At 37.9% G+C, this 17,757-nt stretch overlaps 1 protein-coding gene across 5 annotated transcripts in view; it reads right to left on the reverse strand.

The window, feature by feature from the left end:
- The window catches only part of LOC131429963 (glutamate [NMDA] receptor subunit 1), a 641,009-nt gene that overhangs the window by 49,265 nt on the left and 573,987 nt on the right, over window positions 1-17,757 (reverse strand). For all 5 annotated transcript variants that reach the window (XM_058594515.1, XM_058594513.1, XM_058594512.1 and 2 more), the window contains one exon: window positions 7,304-7,550. In XM_058594515.1, coding sequence (XP_058450498.1) covers window positions 7,304-7,550 — 247 coding nt within the window. The remainder of the gene's footprint in view (window positions 1-7,303; window positions 7,551-17,757) is intronic.

The following is a 17,757-nucleotide window of genomic DNA, read 5'->3' on the forward strand; positions in this document are numbered from 1 at the left end:
ATACAATTTTATTAGATCTTCCGGATGAGCACCCCACCAAGATCCTGTTATTGTTCGAAGAAAATTTACTCTTTGTTGGCATTTTGTTATCAGAAACCTAATGTGTCCTCCCCACGTGCATTTGGAATCAAACCACACCCCAAGGTATTTGAAAGTCAAAACCTGTTGGATCATTCTTCCCATCATATGAAGCTGAAGCTGCGCGGGATCATGCTTTCTTGAAAAGACGACCAGCTCTGTTTTCTCCGCAGAGAATTCGATACCCAGATGAACAGCCCAAACGGACAAGTTATCTAAGGTATCTTGCAATGGTTTTTGCAGATCAATAGCTTTGGGTCCAGTAACTGAAACTACGCCATCATCTGCCAATTGTCTTAGTGTACATGGGGTTACTAGACAGCTGTCAATGTCATTCACGTAAAAATTATAAAGGAGCGGACTGAGGCATGAGCCTTGCGGTAGACCCATGTAGATAATTCTGAATGTTGCAAAAGGTTGTGCAAATAATTATTTATAACCGGTGGAAGTCCATGTTGGTGGAGCTTGTCTGAAAGAACATCAATGGAAACTGAATCAAATGCTCCTTTAATGTCTAAAAATACAGATGCCATTTGTTGCTTTTGAGCGAAGGCAATTTGGATGTCAGACGAAAGTAATGCAAGGCAATCATTCGTCCCTTTATTTCTACGGAAGCCAAACTGAGTATCTGACAACAAACCGTTCGTCTCGACCCAAGTGTCGAGACGTCGTAGAATAATTTTTTCGAACAATTTTCTCATGCAGGACAACATCGCAGTGGGTCTATATGAGTTGTGATTGGAAGCTGGTTTCCCCGGCTTTTGAATGGCGATAACTTTCACTTGCCTCCAATCAGGTGGAACACTATTTTGCTCAAGAAACTTGTTAAACAATTCCAACAAACGTCTTTTTGCGAGGTCGGGCAGATTCTTCACCAAGTTGAATTTAATTCTGTCCAACCCAGGAGCGTTATTGTTACAAGACATGAGTGCTATGGAAAAATCCATCATTGAAAAGGGGCTACCAATGGAACCATTATTTGGAAAAGATTCCCTTATAATTCTATGCGTAGGAACAGAATCGGGACAAACTTTCCTCGCAAAATCAAATATCCATCGGTTCGAGTATTCCTCACTCTCATTTCCTACGTTACGATTCCTCATTCGTCTGGTCGTATTCCAAAGAGTGCTCATTGAGGTTTCTCTTGACAAACCATCGACAAAATGTCTCCAATAGCTACATTTCTTGGCCCGAAGTATGCTCTTGTACTTGGTTTCTAAAGTCAAGAAATTTTCAAAATTCTGAGGAGTTCCTCCTCCTCGTTTTAAAAACGTCTTGAAAGCATTTTGTTTCGCGTGCTTAGCATCTGAACACTCTTTGTCCCACCAAGGGTTTGGAGGCCTTCTGTTAGACGATGGACCAAGAAATCGTTTGGTTTGGGCTTGTTCTGCGGCCTCCAGAATCGAACAAACGAGGAAGTCATATTCTTCAAGTGGGGGGAGCTCTTCCATTGAAGTTAAGACACTTGAAATATTACTTTGGTACTTAATCCAGTCAATATTTATTGTCAAATCATATGGAATATTAACTGAATTAGCAATGCCTTTATTACTGCTAATTGAGATGATGATTGGTAAATGATCGCTACCATGTAAATCAGGAAATACTTTCCAGGTGCAATCTAGTCGAATTGAAGTCGAACAAAGAGATAAATCTAATGCACTTGGACGTGCAGGAGGTCTTGGGATCCGTGTCATGCTACCCATATTTAGTACCGTCATGCTAAAATTGTCGCAAATATTATATATTAGAGATGATCTGCTATCATTGTAAACGGAACCCCACATCATTCCGTGCGAATTGAAATCTCCTAAATCAAACGTGTAGCAGGAAGGGCTTCGACAATTTCATTAAGCTGTCGTTGTCCAACTTGAGCTCTTGGAGGAATATATACCGAAGCAATGCAAATGTCCTTTCCTTTAATGTTTATTTGACAAGCAACAACTTCTATACTAGAAGTCGAAGGAATGTTTAATCTATAAAAGGAATAACATTTCTTAATTCCTAAAAGCACTCCACCATACGGGGAGTCTCTATCGAGACGTATAATGTTAAAGTCATTAAAATTTAAGGCTATGTTTGATGTAAGCCATGTTTCGCACAAAGCAAATACATCACATTTTTGACTATGCAACAAAACTTTAAATGAATCAAGTTTTGGCATGATGCTTCGACAATTCCACTGCAGGACAGTGATTGAATCATTTGCGGCGGATGATAAATTATCCATCAAATGATACTAAACCTGAAAGAGCTGGCCATTGAGCTGATAACTGTTTCAAAAAAGTTCTAGCTATTGGAAGGAATGCTGTTATGATGGTCTTTAGAGGTTCAGAAATATTGAATGCAGCGAAAATCCATTCTACAATTTCCGAAAATTTCAGTAATCCTGTTGGTGAATGTGAAATAGAGCCCACTGGATTATTGTCTTTTCTTGAGCTAGTTCCTGGATTGGATTGTGAATTTGACAAACCAGGAGGCACAGTTTTTGGTTTTAAATTTGGCTTTTTAGCTTTAATACGGGGATCTTTTTTTGAAGGTGTAATTTTAGGTGTCTTTTTTGGTATTTTATGGTTTGGTAATCTCCTCTTAACAGACCCTTGAGGAGTGACAAACGAGGTATCTTCACTATTTCCGTCAGAGTCAGATTCCTCTGGCTCCGCAAGATTTGAAAAACCGTTTTCGGTTTCCAAAGGGGAGACATGTATGACCGTTTTGAGCATTTCTGCATATGTGCGCTTAGACCGTGCTTTTAAAAAAAGCTTCATTTTGTCTTTACGCAGCTTAAATGCAGCGCACACTGAAAGATCATCATGAGGACTTTCCCCACAATAAACACAATTTTCAACATCTTTATCGCAAAGATTATCCTTATGAGGCCCTTGACATTTGATACATTTGGACTTATTACTACAGTAAGTAGCTGTATGTCTGAATTTTTTACAGTTCGTGCAATTCATAACATGCGGTACGAAAAGCCGAACAGGAAGACGAATTTTATCGATATAGACATGGCTAGGCAATGCATATCCGGCAAATGTTACGCGAAACGAATCTGAGGGACGATAAGTCTTTTTTCCATCGACAATAGATGCTGAGTACAATTGTTTGCACTCGAGTATCTTAACTCCCTCAAGCATGGAGTTTTTAAAACGGCCAACTCCATTTTTAAGTAAATCATCTGCTGTCAGACTTGCTTCAGTCACAACACCGTCAATTTCTACCTCCTTCGATGGAATGTAAACTCGATATTCAATAGCAAATAATTTACAGGTTACAATATCGTTTGCCTGTTTCAAGTCGTTAACAACAACTCGAATTTTATCTCTATTAACCTTACAGATTTCTTTAACTTCAGAGAAATGTGATGGCAAATCCTTTGTAATTTGCATCAAGTTCAAAATCTTTTCTTTTTTTTTGAAGATAGACTATCCATGGCCCAGTGGTACCCTGTGGATAATGTTTAGCCCTCGGAGTATTTAAACTCTTACTAGTATCCGGAATCGGATTCGGATGATCTTCCATGAGATCATCCATTACATTAATTTTTTTGTAAATTAGTAATACCAAAATAAAAACTTATGTTTAATAAAATTTCAGATATAAGAAATAAAAAATAAATTAAATTAAATCTACCTTGTAGCTGATGTCTCTGTTCCTTTATCGTGAAGAACGACGTGAAGCTCTTCCAACGATTTCCAATTGGCAGTCTTCTGCTGTTTCCAATTGGCAGTCTTTTGTCGTTTACTGCTATCTCAGTTGCTCTGCCGTCGTTGTGGACACCACTGCACTTGCTGTGCTGCCTGTACCTGACCCCAGGTACAGTGCTTTTGCTCTTGGTGGCGATCAAATGCGATGCTTGCAGTGTAGCACCTCGCGATATATGCCGTCTCTTTTAATCCTACAAATTCTGGTACCTGGTAGATCAGCACTGGGTTGCTTTAGCACCTCTGTGCCTTTGCACCCCTTCGTCTTCGCACCTTTATGCGATGGCACCTCTGTGACTCGTCACTTCTATGCTCTCGCACCTCTGTGTCTCTACACCTCTGTGCGTATGAACGGGATGGCCTTCGTTGCTAGCTTTCCAGTCGGGAAACGCCCCGAATATTGCGTTTGCTATGAGCAGTTTAACTACCTGAAGCTTCGAATTGTCTCGGTAGCAGCCGTTAACTCACGAGCCAGTACAATCGAAACACAACCTCTTCGCTTGAATGGTTTTTACTGAATGATAGCTTTAGTATTGAAAGAAGGTAAAATTCGATGTTTAATTTGCGTTGGACAAAAATGGCAACTCCACCACCCATTCCAGTAAACCTGTCAAATCGATGAACCACATAATGTGGATTACTTTTCAATTTGACATTTGGTTTAAGAAAAGTTTCTGTCACAATGGCAATATGAATTTTGTGAACTTTGAGAAAATTATAAAATTCATCTTCACTCGATTTCAAAGATCGAGCATTCCAATTTAAAATATTCAAATAATTATTTAACATCACTGTTAAATTTTAAATTCATTATAATATTATTTGCAATTTTCCATCCGATTTGAAATGCTTCAAAAAGTGATGAAGTCGAATTCATTTGGATGATCATTTGAAAAAGTTGATCTTGTAGGTAGATCATTTTATTTTCAGTTATATCGCCTAAATCGACTTCATTCAAAGAAGCCAATGGCATTGAAGGAATATTTGTAGGTAGACTGCCATTAGAAGATGATTTGGCCGGTCTACCTATTAATAAATTGTTTTCGTTAGAAGATGAACTGCAAGGCGGTCCTGTGTTTTGATTATTTACATTAGAAGAAATAGGTGATAGATTCCTACCTAATATACCAGCATAACTGACATTAGACAAAGATGATGACGAGGTCGATCTACCTGTCAATAAATTGTTTTCGTTAGAAGACGAATTCGCAGGCGTACCTGTTTTTTGTTTTAAATTCGAAGAAATAGGTGCCTTAGAAGAATTAGGCGTGGTTCATAGAAAATTCCAGAGCGTGGTTTAGAAGTACCATTCTCTCTTTTTTCATAAGTATTACTTGGGAAGGGGCAAAACCAAGCAATTCTTTTAGTTCATTTTTAATTTCATCAATACTTTGATCATTTGATAAGCCTTTCAAGACAGCCTTGAAGGGTCTGTCTGATTTTATATCATATGAATAAAATTTATGAAGTTTCTCGGACAAATATCGAATAAGACGTTCGTAATCTTCCAATCCATCAACCAAGACTCGACATTCTCCTTTTCGTCCGATTTGAAATGAGACTTTTACTTCCGGGAGAAAAGTAGAAAGCTCAGTACGGAATGCTTTGAAGTCGGAAATCATCACCGTCACTGGTAGCATAGATTGTTGTTTCTTCCCAGAACGACAAGCGTCCATTTTGGGAATTTTTGAAGAATTTTCTTCTATGTCGCTACAATCGGATTCAGGAAGAATCTCGTAAATATTGTTAGACGGCATAGGATCAACGGAAGGGAAATCCGTCCGTTGTCTTTTATTTTTACATTCAGATTCTATAAGATCGTGAATGCTATTAGAAAAATGTTGAATAACGGATTGTGATTTATTCCGTATTGAATTATTTTTAGCCTTAGGCTTGTCGCCTTTCCGGTTGGACGCAGGCATTTTTGAAATGAATGGAATTTTGAAGTTTGAATAATAGTTCTTTGAATGCTAGCCTTAAAAAAGGCTGATTAATTTCTTAGTCACTCTAATATCACTCTTTGTATCACTTAGTCACTCTAATATCATTCTTTGTATCACTTAGTCACTCTAATATGACTCTTTGTATAGCCTTGAGAAAGGCTGACTAATTGTTAGTCTTTAAAAAGACTGTTAGTGATTCAGGTAGTCTTGAAAAAGACTGAAGCCTTGAATCAATGAAACTTTCCAGGAGCCAAGAGCTATATGCGTGCGGTGCGAACGACTGTTCAACACCGACTGGAAGTAACGCTCTTCTTCTTCGCCCCTGTGTGGCAACAAAACAGCGGGGATGCCGACCAAACACTTGGTATTGAAGCGTCTCAACTTAATCGAAAAAAAAAAGATTTTGTAAATAACACGCCGAATAAATGTAGTAAGCACTAAAAAATATTATTGAATTTAAGCACGCGTTTGAAACTACAGGGTGATTTTTTAAGAGCTTGAGAACTTTTTAAACAATAAAACGCATAAAATTTGCAAAATCTCATCGGTTCTTTATTTTAAACGTTAGATTGGTACATGACATTTACTTTTTGAAGATAATTTCATTTAAATGTTGACCGCGGCTGCGTCTTAGGTGGTCCATTCGGAAAGTCCAATTTTGGGCAACTTTTTCGAGCATTTCGGCCGGAATAGCCCGAATTTCTTCGGAAATGTTGTCTTCCAAAGCTGGAATAGTTACTGGCTTATTTCTGTAGACTTTAGACTTGACGTAGCCCCACAAAAAATAGTCTAAAGGCGTCAAATCGCATGATCTTGGTGGCCAACTTACCGGTCCATTTCTTGAGATGAATTGTTCTCCGAAGTTTTCCCTCAAAATGGCCATAGAATCGCGAGCTGTGTGGCATGTAGCGCCATCTTGTTGAAACCACATGTCAACCAAGTTCAGTTCTTCCATTTTTGGCAACAAAAAGTTTGTTAGCATCGAACGATAGCGATCGCCATTCACTGTAACGTTGCGTCCAACAGCATCTTTGAAAAAATACGGTCCAATGATTCCACCAGCGTACAAACCACACCAAACAGTGCATTTTTCGGGATGCATGGGCAGTTCTTGAACGGCTTCTGGTTGCTCTTCACTCCAAATGCGGCAATTTTGCTTATTTACGTAGCTCACTTGGTCGATTATGTAGACCATAAATCGGGCGTAAAGCGCGAAACACATTTCGAACCGAACACTGATTTTGATAATAAAATTCAATGATTTGCAAGCGTTGCTCGTTAGTAAGTCTATTCATGATGAAATGTCAAAGCATACTGAGCAAATAATAATGCATGAAAATCATAACCTCAAAAAATCTGAGCAAATACTAATGCATGAAAATCCTAACCTCAAAAAAATCACCTTTTACAATCCAGCATAAATTTAAATATAAAGTTTAACGGAATCGGATTATAATTTACTTTCGAGTTTGCACAATTAACTTGACACATCTGCACAATTAATTTGACACATCTGCATTCAACAAAAAATAACGGTTTTATATCTAAGAAAAATAATGAATTCTATTACAATACCTAAAACTCTCGCCGAAAAACTTCTGGGAGTACCTTCACCTATTCCGCTATTGAGCAGAACCCCCCAAGCAAACCAAATTGCAGAACTCAAGTTTAGTGCGTCTTCTTCAGTTCCATCGTTTGTAGTGAGTTTAAATCTTCCAAAAGGTGAGAAACGGTCCAATAAATAGAGAACCAACGCTACAACGTGTACTGATACCATCACCAAAATCCATAATGTATTACTGAATGGTTGAAGAAAAGACACCTGAAAAAAATGGAATACATAATAATAAATACAAACACGCACACACACACATATATATATAAATATATATATATATATATATATATATATATATATATATATATATATATATATATATATATATATATATATATATATATATATATATATATATATATATATATATATATATATATATATATATATATATATATATATATATATATATATATATATATATATATATTATTTTGCAAGCAAATGATGTTTTGTGTGGTGTAGGCAGGAAGCGAATATAATTAGGACAAAGGATTAACGTGTGTAATAATAAAGTGACGACATACAGTTTTTAAGCAGTTGCAATTGTTCTAAGATTTGTTTTTTTCTTGTTTACAGAAACTCAATACTACAAATCCGATAAGCGTAACGGATTTCGATATTTAAGCTTCTCTTCGCCAAGCTTGCCAAGTTTTTCATGCATGCTTTTATCGTGAATACGCTTTACTGCACTATGGGGTGCCTTTTCAAAATTAGCCATATGGGAGAATGGGCAGAACTTAATCGTGAATATCTCGACTTGTATTAAAGGTATCAACATAATTCTTTCACCATTTCATCAAAAATATTATTAGAATTTAGGATAATATTTTGAACAGTGTGACATAACCACAAACAACTCAAATATTAAGTTTTCTCAAACTTTGAAAACAACGCGGAAAACTCTTTACTTTTGCTTGGCTTTTTCGCGCAAGGACGACGATTTTGAGGTAGTTAGACCTTTTGCGTGGTATAAAGCCTCAAACGCTTAGGTCGTGTTTTCTTTTGGACTTCAATCGTCGGGAGCGCAGCAGTTGTTAATAATGAGAGCAGACCTTTTGCGTGGTGCCAAACCTCAAACGCTCAGGTCGTGCTCTCATTTGGATTTCAATCGTCAGGTGGAGCAGTCGTCAATGGAAGCAGACCTTTTGCATGGCTTCAAACGCTTAGGTTGTGTTTCATTTGGACTTCAATCGTCGGGAGCGCAGTGGTCGTCAATAATGAGAACAGTTCTCATTTGCTTTTCGGTAGTCGTAGCGAGAAGTCGTATTCAAGTTTCAGATTATAGTTTCGGAATATAGGTTTAGAATTCAGAGCCTGCGTGCTGAAACTGGATTCTGGAATTATATTCCGGAACTGATTACAGTTTAGAAATTATAGTTTTTGAATTGCAACTGATCTCTGAGTCTGTTCTTGGTTCTAAATTTAGTTCTTGAACTCAGGCCCAGTTCCTTATTCTAGAATCCTTCTATTCGGTTCTTTTTAGAACCATAATAATACGCAAAGAATTATGCGAAATTTTTCTTTATTGTACTCTATATAACCCATTTTGATGGTCGTGGCGGAAAATCGTCTTCAAGTTTCAGAGCTTAGTTCCGGAATATGGGTTTAGAATTCAGAGCCTGTGTGCTGAACTGGATTCTGGAAAAAGATTCCGGAACTGATTTCAGTTTCGGAATTGTAGTTCTAGAACTAAAATCCAACTGAATTCTGAGACTGTTCTAAGTTCTGAATTTTGATCTTGAACTCAGGTCCAGTTCCTAATTCCAGAATTTTGCAATAGGTTCTTTTTAGAACCATAATAATACTCCCAAAGAATTATGCGAAATTTTACGTTACTGTACTCTATACAGCCCTTTTTGTCGTGAATACGACTTACTTTACTATGGGGCGCCTTTTTAAAATTACCCATATGGAAGAATGGGCAGAACTTAATCGTGAATATCTTGACTTGTATTAATGGCAGCAACATAATTGTTTCACTATTTCATCAAAAACATTATCAGGAATTTAGGGTAATATTTTGAACAGTGTGAGATAACCACAAACAACTCAAAAATTAAATTTTCAGAAAATTTTAAAACAACGCGGAAAAGTCTTTACCTTTGCACCAGGCACATATCTTCAACTGAATGTTATAAAAGGGAAACCGTGGAAGAAAATCGATCAATTCGTCATCTAACACTCGATGTGGATAGACGAATAACCTACTACGACTAATTTCGATTTTGTTTTATTTTTTATTCGCAGTTGTCTACCTACCCAAGCTATGGGTAAAAACCGCCATAGATCCGAGAAGGATCCAAAGGATGCTAAGCGTCTGAAGCCAAGTGATGTACAGGTAAACGACCGTTTGCTGAGTAAAAACCAATATGCTGATCTGCCAGTAGATGTCGAAGAGGAACTGCAGAAGAAGGAAAAAATGCCGCCTTTCTACCTGAAGGGCTTCCCACCAACTCTACGCTCGGATTTCAACACACTGATCAGCAAAGGACTACAGGCAACAATCCGTTTATGTACTGAAGGCTACAAAATAACTGTTCTGGCTTTGAACCACTACAAAGGAGTGGAATGCTATCTGAAGCAGACAAAAGCGGAATACATCACACACGATATTGCCGCCAACAAACCTATGAAGGTTGTACTTCGAGGACTACCCGACATGATGGAAGCCGAACTAAAGCAGGCACTGTCGGAGGCTGGACTAAAGCCTTTGATGGTATTTAAAATGAAGCGCCATGGTATTTAAAATGAAGCGCCATAATACGGACAAAAAGTTTAGAGATCAACTGTACCTGATTCATCTGGAGAAGGGCTCCATCACCATGAGTCAACTGAAAACGATTAAATCGTTATTTCACATAATCATCGAATGGCAAAAGTATAAACCGGTACATCGGGATGTCACACAGTGCACGAACTGTTTGAACTACGGCCATGGAGCGAGGAATTGCCACATGAAAAGTCGGTGCGGGAAATGTGCCGAACCACACAATACCAACGATTGCATACTAGATGACATCGCTGTAAAATGTGTGAACTGTGATGGCGACCATCCATCTACTAGCAAATCGTGTCCCAAACGTGCTGAGTTCACAAAAATTCGACAACAGGCGTCCCGCAAACAATCAACGCGCAAGAATGTTCCACAGAAGGATGAAGTTAATTTCCCACGGCTCCCACCGAAGAGGGATATTCCGAATTTGCCGCCACTTCCTCGCAGCAATCCAAAAGATTCAGCCGCTGGATCACAAAAAGAATCTTCCTCAAAAATCCCTCCTGGATGGGGCAATAATCAACCACAAGCAAAGGATGACTCTGGTGATTTATTTTCTGCTGAACAACTGATCGTCATTTTTGAAACAATGACAACAAAACTACGAAACTGCAGAACGCGGTTAGATCAAATCAACGCCTTAGGCAAATTCATCATCGAATATGCAATATAATGAGTTGGTTATAGTAAATTGGAATGCTTGCTCACTCAGGAGCAAAACTGCTGAATTGTCCGACTTTCTTCAAGAGAAGAATGCCGATATTGCTATTTTAACTGAAACTCATCTTAAACCTGAAATTTCTATTTTTATTTCCAATTACAGGATTCACAGGCTCGACAGGGCAACTACCAGAGGAGGGGGAGTTGCCATTGCCATTAAACGATCCATTCAGCACAGGCTTCTGTCAGCCTTTAAATTGAAACTCATAGAAGCCATCGGAATTGAGATTACAACGACGATGGGACCCATCATCGTCATTGCAGCGTACTGCCCCAAACAAACCAATCTTCGAGATGGTACGTGTGCATAATTGAAGCGAGATCTGGCTATGCTCACTCGACGACAGAACAAATTCATCATTGCTGGGGACCTGAACGCACGGCATGAGCTGTGGAGAAACAAAAGACAGAATCGAAACGAATTCGTACTTCTGAAGATTACGAAGCTGGACAGTACAACATCTTCGCTCCGGATCAACCAACGCGACTTTCCAGATCGGGAGTTCATTCCATTTTGGATATATTCATCAGCAACATCGCCATAGACAGCTCTCCGGTTGTCTTCTACGAGCTCTCTTCTGACCACTCCAGTAATATTGACGTTGGGATCTTCACCAGAAACAGTGCCTATTCAACCACGGAGGAACTATTATCGCACCGATTGGGTCCAATTTCAACAAATCGCCGACCAACTTATTAATATCAATGTTCCACTAGATTCCCCGATGGAAATCGATGCGGCCCTATCTTCCTTCCAGCATTCAGTCACAGTCGCTCGTGATAGGACGGTTCCACTACAACATATGCCGAGTTCCTCTCTTCAAATCGACAGTGTCACCAAGAAACTCATCCGACTTCGGAATATCTACCGGAGGCAGTATCAACGAACTGGCATCCTAAAGAGGAAGACTACTTATAACAACTTAACTAGGATAATTCAGGAAAGGATATCTGAGCTTCGCAACAGGAACTTCCAGCAAAAACTTCGAGAAATTCTCCCACATTCAAAGCCCTTTTGGTCCTTAACGAAGGTGCTTAAGAAAAAACGGAAGCCTATTCCTCCTCTGATGTCACCCCAGGATGCAGCTGAAGGAATACCTTTAATCACACCAGTAGAGAAGGCAAATGCGCTAGGCCAGCAGTTTGTGTGTTCTCACAATTTAGGACTCAACATTGTTAGTCCATATGAAAGAGCCGTTGCTGATAGCGTAGCTGAGGTTGACCAATCAGACAGCTTGGTTCCTGAGGAAAGTAGAGTCACTGCGAATGAGCTGATGGCTTTTGTGAAAAAATCCAAAAATATGAAGGCCCCCGGTTTCGACAACACATTCAACATTGAGCTGAAACATTTGAGTATTCGCTCATTTGTCTTCTTAGCTAAACTTTTTAACAGGTGCTGGGAGCTTGGTTACTTCCCTTCAATGTGGAAGTTAGCTAAAGTTATCCCAGTTTTGAAACCGGGGAAAGATCCTTCCTTTTCCAAGAGCTATCGGCCCATCAGCTTACTCTCTGTCCTATCCAAGCTGTTTGAAAAGTCAATACAAAGGCGAATTTTTGCTTTTGCAGATGAACAGGATATATTTCTGGAAGAACAGTTTGGGTTCCGGAAAGGAAGATCCACCATCCACAAGCTCTCAAGGGTTAACAACGTCATCCAGCAAAACAAATCAGTGTCCAAAACGACTGCCATGGCAATATTGGATATTGAAAAGGCATTCGATAATGTGTGGCACGATGGACTGGTGTTCAAACTGCATCGCTATAATTTTCCCATGTATCTTGTTAAAATTATCAAAAATTATCTTGCAGATAGAGCATTCCAGGTTTCTCTGAATAATGCACTTTCAGAAAGATTTACTATTCCTGCTGGTGTACCCCAGGGAAGTATCCTAGGTCCCATTCTATACAACATTTTCACATCAGACATCCCACCTCTTCCAGATGGTGGTGTTCTGTCACAATTTGCTGATGATACTGCCATTCTTTACAAAGGTCGTGTCATTAATGCTCTGAAAAATAAACTACAGACAGGTCTGGACGCTTTAACGGAATATTTTACAAACTGGAAAATTGTGATCAATGCAGCAAAAACTCAGGTCATCTTGTTTCCACATTCAAGATCTCCAAAACTTGTTCCATCAGACGAATGCAGAATACGATTCGGTGATGAGGTCATTCAATGGTCCGATGAAGTTATCTATCTAGGACTCACCTTTGACAGACATCTGATATTCAGGTCACATGTTGACAAAATCGTTCAAAAATGCAGCATACTCATTAGGTCTTTGTATCCGCTGATTTGTAGAACATCTAAACTATGCCTGAAGAATCAGATGGCTGTCTATAAACAAATCATCTACCCCGCAATTGAATACGCAGTCCCTGTTTGGCGGGGTTGTGCACGAACACACAAACTTAGGCTTCAACGCATTCAAAGTAAGATCTTAAAGATGATTCTAAATCTACCCCCTTGGACAAGGACTAGTGAAGTACATGAGATTGCCTCACTGGATATACTAGAACAAAAATTCGAACAATAATGCACGAAATTTGAAGAGAGGTGCTCAATCTCTGAAATACAAATAATTCAAAATTTGTACGTATTAGGTTAGGGATAGTTATAAGTAGGTAGACATTTTATAAATAATTAAAATAAATATTATGATTAAACATTAGTATGTAAAACAAGAGTAACTAAAACACCTAATATTAATAACGAATCGTATGAACAACAAAGATGAAAGGCCAAAGGGTCAAAACACTTGTACTGTAAAATGTTGATGTAATACACAAAAATAAGATTAATAAACAAATATTTATGCAAAAAAAAAAGAAAATCGATCATTTCTTCTTGTGCGTTGGATGAAAGCAGACGTCGGGGCGAGAAGACGCATTCCAACAGCGGCATCGGAGAGCGCACCTTCTGCGTAGTTAAAAAACTCAAACGCTCAGGTCATAGTTAAACCAGTTTCGCATCATTTGGCACTGCGAGCGGATGTGTCGGTTTGTACGCAAAGATAGTTTCAATTCAAGCAAGAACGATTGCATCAGCTGATGATGGTTTGCATTGGAGAGAAAGAAAACAAGAAACGAAAAGTTCAGAACATTACATAAAATCAGCTGTTCTAATGGCTCTAAATGTTATCTAAAGAACTATTAAGATTACTTCTTTGCAAATTGAATGTAGAAATCATCAGTTTAGTGACAATCCAAAATAATTTGATTTGCTTCGTGCACTTTTCGCTGTGCGAAAATCGTTCGAGAAAAATGATCCGAACTGTGCTAAATATCGTAGAGAATTCCACAATTTGGTCCTTCTGAAAGGCAGAAATGAATCCTGTACAGCATCTTAATAGTTTCTTTCAATGAAATATGCAAATCCGAAATGAGATAATCGACGTCAAAAATCGTTGAAAATTTTAATAATGAAAAGGGGGAAAGTTTCGCAATTCACACAATCGATCAACTATCAATTCGAATTCGAAAGTGTAAAGAAATTGTGTCAGTTTTATTCGTATTAACGACATCCAGTTATGTCTCTGACATTACATAACCGTACTTTTTTTTATAACGTTTTTCACCATTACTACCATTCTGCGATTTCTTTGAATTAGAAATTGATCCTAAGCACTTAAAATTTACCCTGGGATACTTGCAGATTTCTCAGGGACAAACGACATAACAAAGCATTTCATCCAAACTCGCATGACACAGTATAAAAGTAAACCAATCTAAGCTTCAAATCGTTTTATAGAACTTTGTGTCTTGTTGTCTAGCAGCTACCTTTCTCTGACATGTTACACGTGATACTGAAAAGTTGGCTATAATTTCGCTTACATTCGCGTGCTTTCCTACAGCTTCGCCTTTACATAAATTGACTAATCAGAGCGATGCTTCTCACCTGATAGATCGCTTACTTCTTCAAAACCATCGTCTCCGTGAGGGAAATCCAGGAAGCCAGCATAGCGTATTAGCCTTTAGATGACAAAATAGGTAACTGCTCGCTATTAATCAAAATTTCAATGTATATAATTGAAAATACGTGGATTGTTACATTCAAATCGAAACTTAGAAATATTTCCAATCAATATAGACTGTATTTGTCATGATTTGTATTTGTTTTTTTAGCCAACGAAATTACATCAATAGCCCAAACGTATGCAATTATATGTTTATACAAGCTTGCGATACAGATATCGATATTTAAGCTTATTTTCGCCAAGCTTGTGTTCAAGTTTTGTATGCAAGTAGTTATTTTTAAAGCGTTTCTTTACCATTACTACCAATCTGTGATTTCGGTTGAAGCGATAAACTTTTTCTCATTATCAATCGAGTTCATCTTATATAAATAAGAAATTAATCTTATGCACTCAAAATTTACCCTGGGGTAGTTGTCATTTTCTCAGGCGAAACGACATAATATGGGATTTCATCTAATCTTTCATGACACAAGATCAGAGCATAGTAATTAAAGCGTCAAATCTTTTTACGGCACTTTTTGTCTTGCTGTTTAGCAACAACCTACCTCTAGCAAGCTACGTGTAGGACTGAAACGGTAACTATAATTTTGCTTATATTTATAGCTTCGCGTGCTTCCAACAGCTTCGCTTTTGCATCGATTGACCAATCAAAGCGCTGCTTTCCCTTTGATATATCGCTTACTCCTTCAAAACCGTCTATGGTAGGGAAATCCGGTATGCCGGAGATTTTTTGCAGACAAAATAGGACACTGCTAGCTAATAATCAACATTTTAATGATATACAATTAAAAATACATGGCAATGAACATTCAAATCAATACGTAGAAATATTTTCAATCAAATGGTGACATGATATTAATAATTGATACAAAATTGACTGAGCTGTAATTATTCAAAACCTGATCAAATTTCTACGTGTATTATTCTTGAGTTTCTAGTTTGCACCACAATATAGATAACAAAAATGTGTTCCACATTAAAAGCAAAAATATTAGGCCCAAATTTATTTGCTTATGATTTTTTTTAATTGGTCATGACTTTTAACATTTTTCATTAAAATACTATAAAGGTTATTTTAAAGAATAGCTTGTTTGAAAGCTAAGGAATAGACGCACATTTCGTGTTTGGACGAATTTTCGTATCTTTATTAGATTTTACAGCATATGTTGTTGAAAAAATGCTCTTTCTTGTAAACGCGAAAATTCAAACAATCATATCTCGAAAATTCGACGTACCATATTGAAATAACAACCTTTTCTAATCCACCTAGTGGTGTAATGATGCCTTTCTCATATTACTTATACAGGGTCCGCCATCTAACTTTTTTTTTTAAACTAGCGGTTATTTCGACATTGGTAACCTTAATGTCACTTCTGATTGGACAGAAACTTAGTTTTATTCTTCCACTGAACGAAAATGGTTGTGTATACGCTTGAAGAACGCGTGAAAACAGTGCAGTTTTACTTTAAAAATCATGGTAATCACATTCCGCAGTGTGCGAAAATTACGTATGAAAATGAGAAGAAAAGAGGGGACGTCAGCTCCGTATGTGCGTTTTCTTTTGAAAAGTTTGAGTGAAACTGGCACTATTATTGATAAACCAACACGTGATAAGCCGAAAACAGTGCGCACAACCGAGAATATCGCTGCTGTTGTCGAGAGTGTGCGTGAGACGCCAGGAAGATCAGTGAAGCGTCGATCTCAACAATTAAATATTTCGTAGACATCGCTGAGATGAATTTTGCATAAAGTAGAGATGGGAAACTTATCGATATTTATCGATAATATCGATATTACCACGATATCGATAATTCGATCGATATTAGATATTTAGGCTATGTTAGAAATACGTTAATTAAATCTTACCTAAAATCAAAGACATTATATTAACTAGATATCCAGCTCTCACATTTCACGAACAAATCATTGGCAGCATCCTTTTTAGCGAGCATGGCACCCTCAGGCGAGTCCGCATTGAATCTCATACATAGAAGTAGGGGAGAGAAAGGTCAAATTCGTTTGGCACGCACGAATAATACGCGCACATACAATTGTTATGTTGAATCTGACGCCGTGCGATGGCGTTACTGGACTGAAGATTAATTTCGCTCCAAGCTGACAGGGTCTGCTAAAATTGACTTCCTGTACGCAACTCTTCTAAAGCGCGAACAGTACTTAATATTAAGTATTTTGTCAGTCGGTGTTGAACAGTCGTTCGCACCGCACGCATATAGCTCTTGGCTCCTGGAAATTTTTTCTGGCTACCTAGAGTTTCATTGATTCAGGGCTTCAGTCTTTTTCAAGGCTACCTGAATCACTAACAGTCTTTTTAAAGACTAACAATTAGTCAGCCAAGGCTATACAAAGAGTGATATTAGAGTGACTAAGTGATACAAAGAGTGATATTAGAGTGACTAAGTGATACAAAGAGTGATATTAGAGTAACTAAGAAATTAATCAGCCTTTTTTAAGGCTAGCTATTCAAAGAACTATTATTCAAACTTCAAAATTCCATTCATTTCAAAAATGCCTGCGTCCAACCGGAAAGGTGACAAGCCTAAGGCTAAAAATAATTCAATACGGAATAAATCACAATCCGTTATTCAACATTTTTCTAATAGCATTCACGATCTTATAGAATCTGAATGTAAAAATAAAAGACAACGGACGGATTTCCCTTCCGTTGATCCTATGCCGTCTAACAATATTTACGAGATTCTTCGTGAATCCGATTGTAGCGACATAGAAGAAAATTCTTCAAAAATTCCCAAAATGGACGCTTGTTGTTCTGGGAAGAAACAACAATCTATGCCACCAGTGACGGTGATGATTTCCGACTTCAAAGCATTCCGTACTGAGCTTTCTACTTTTCTCCCGGAAGTAAAAGTCTCATTTCAAATCGGACGAAGAGGAGAATGTCGAGTCTTGGTTGATG

Source organism: Malaya genurostris, chromosome 2 (genome assembly GCF_030247185.1).
Source record: "Malaya genurostris strain Urasoe2022 chromosome 2, Malgen_1.1, whole genome shotgun sequence".
Taxonomy (NCBI): domain Eukaryota; kingdom Metazoa; phylum Arthropoda; class Insecta; order Diptera; family Culicidae; genus Malaya; species Malaya genurostris.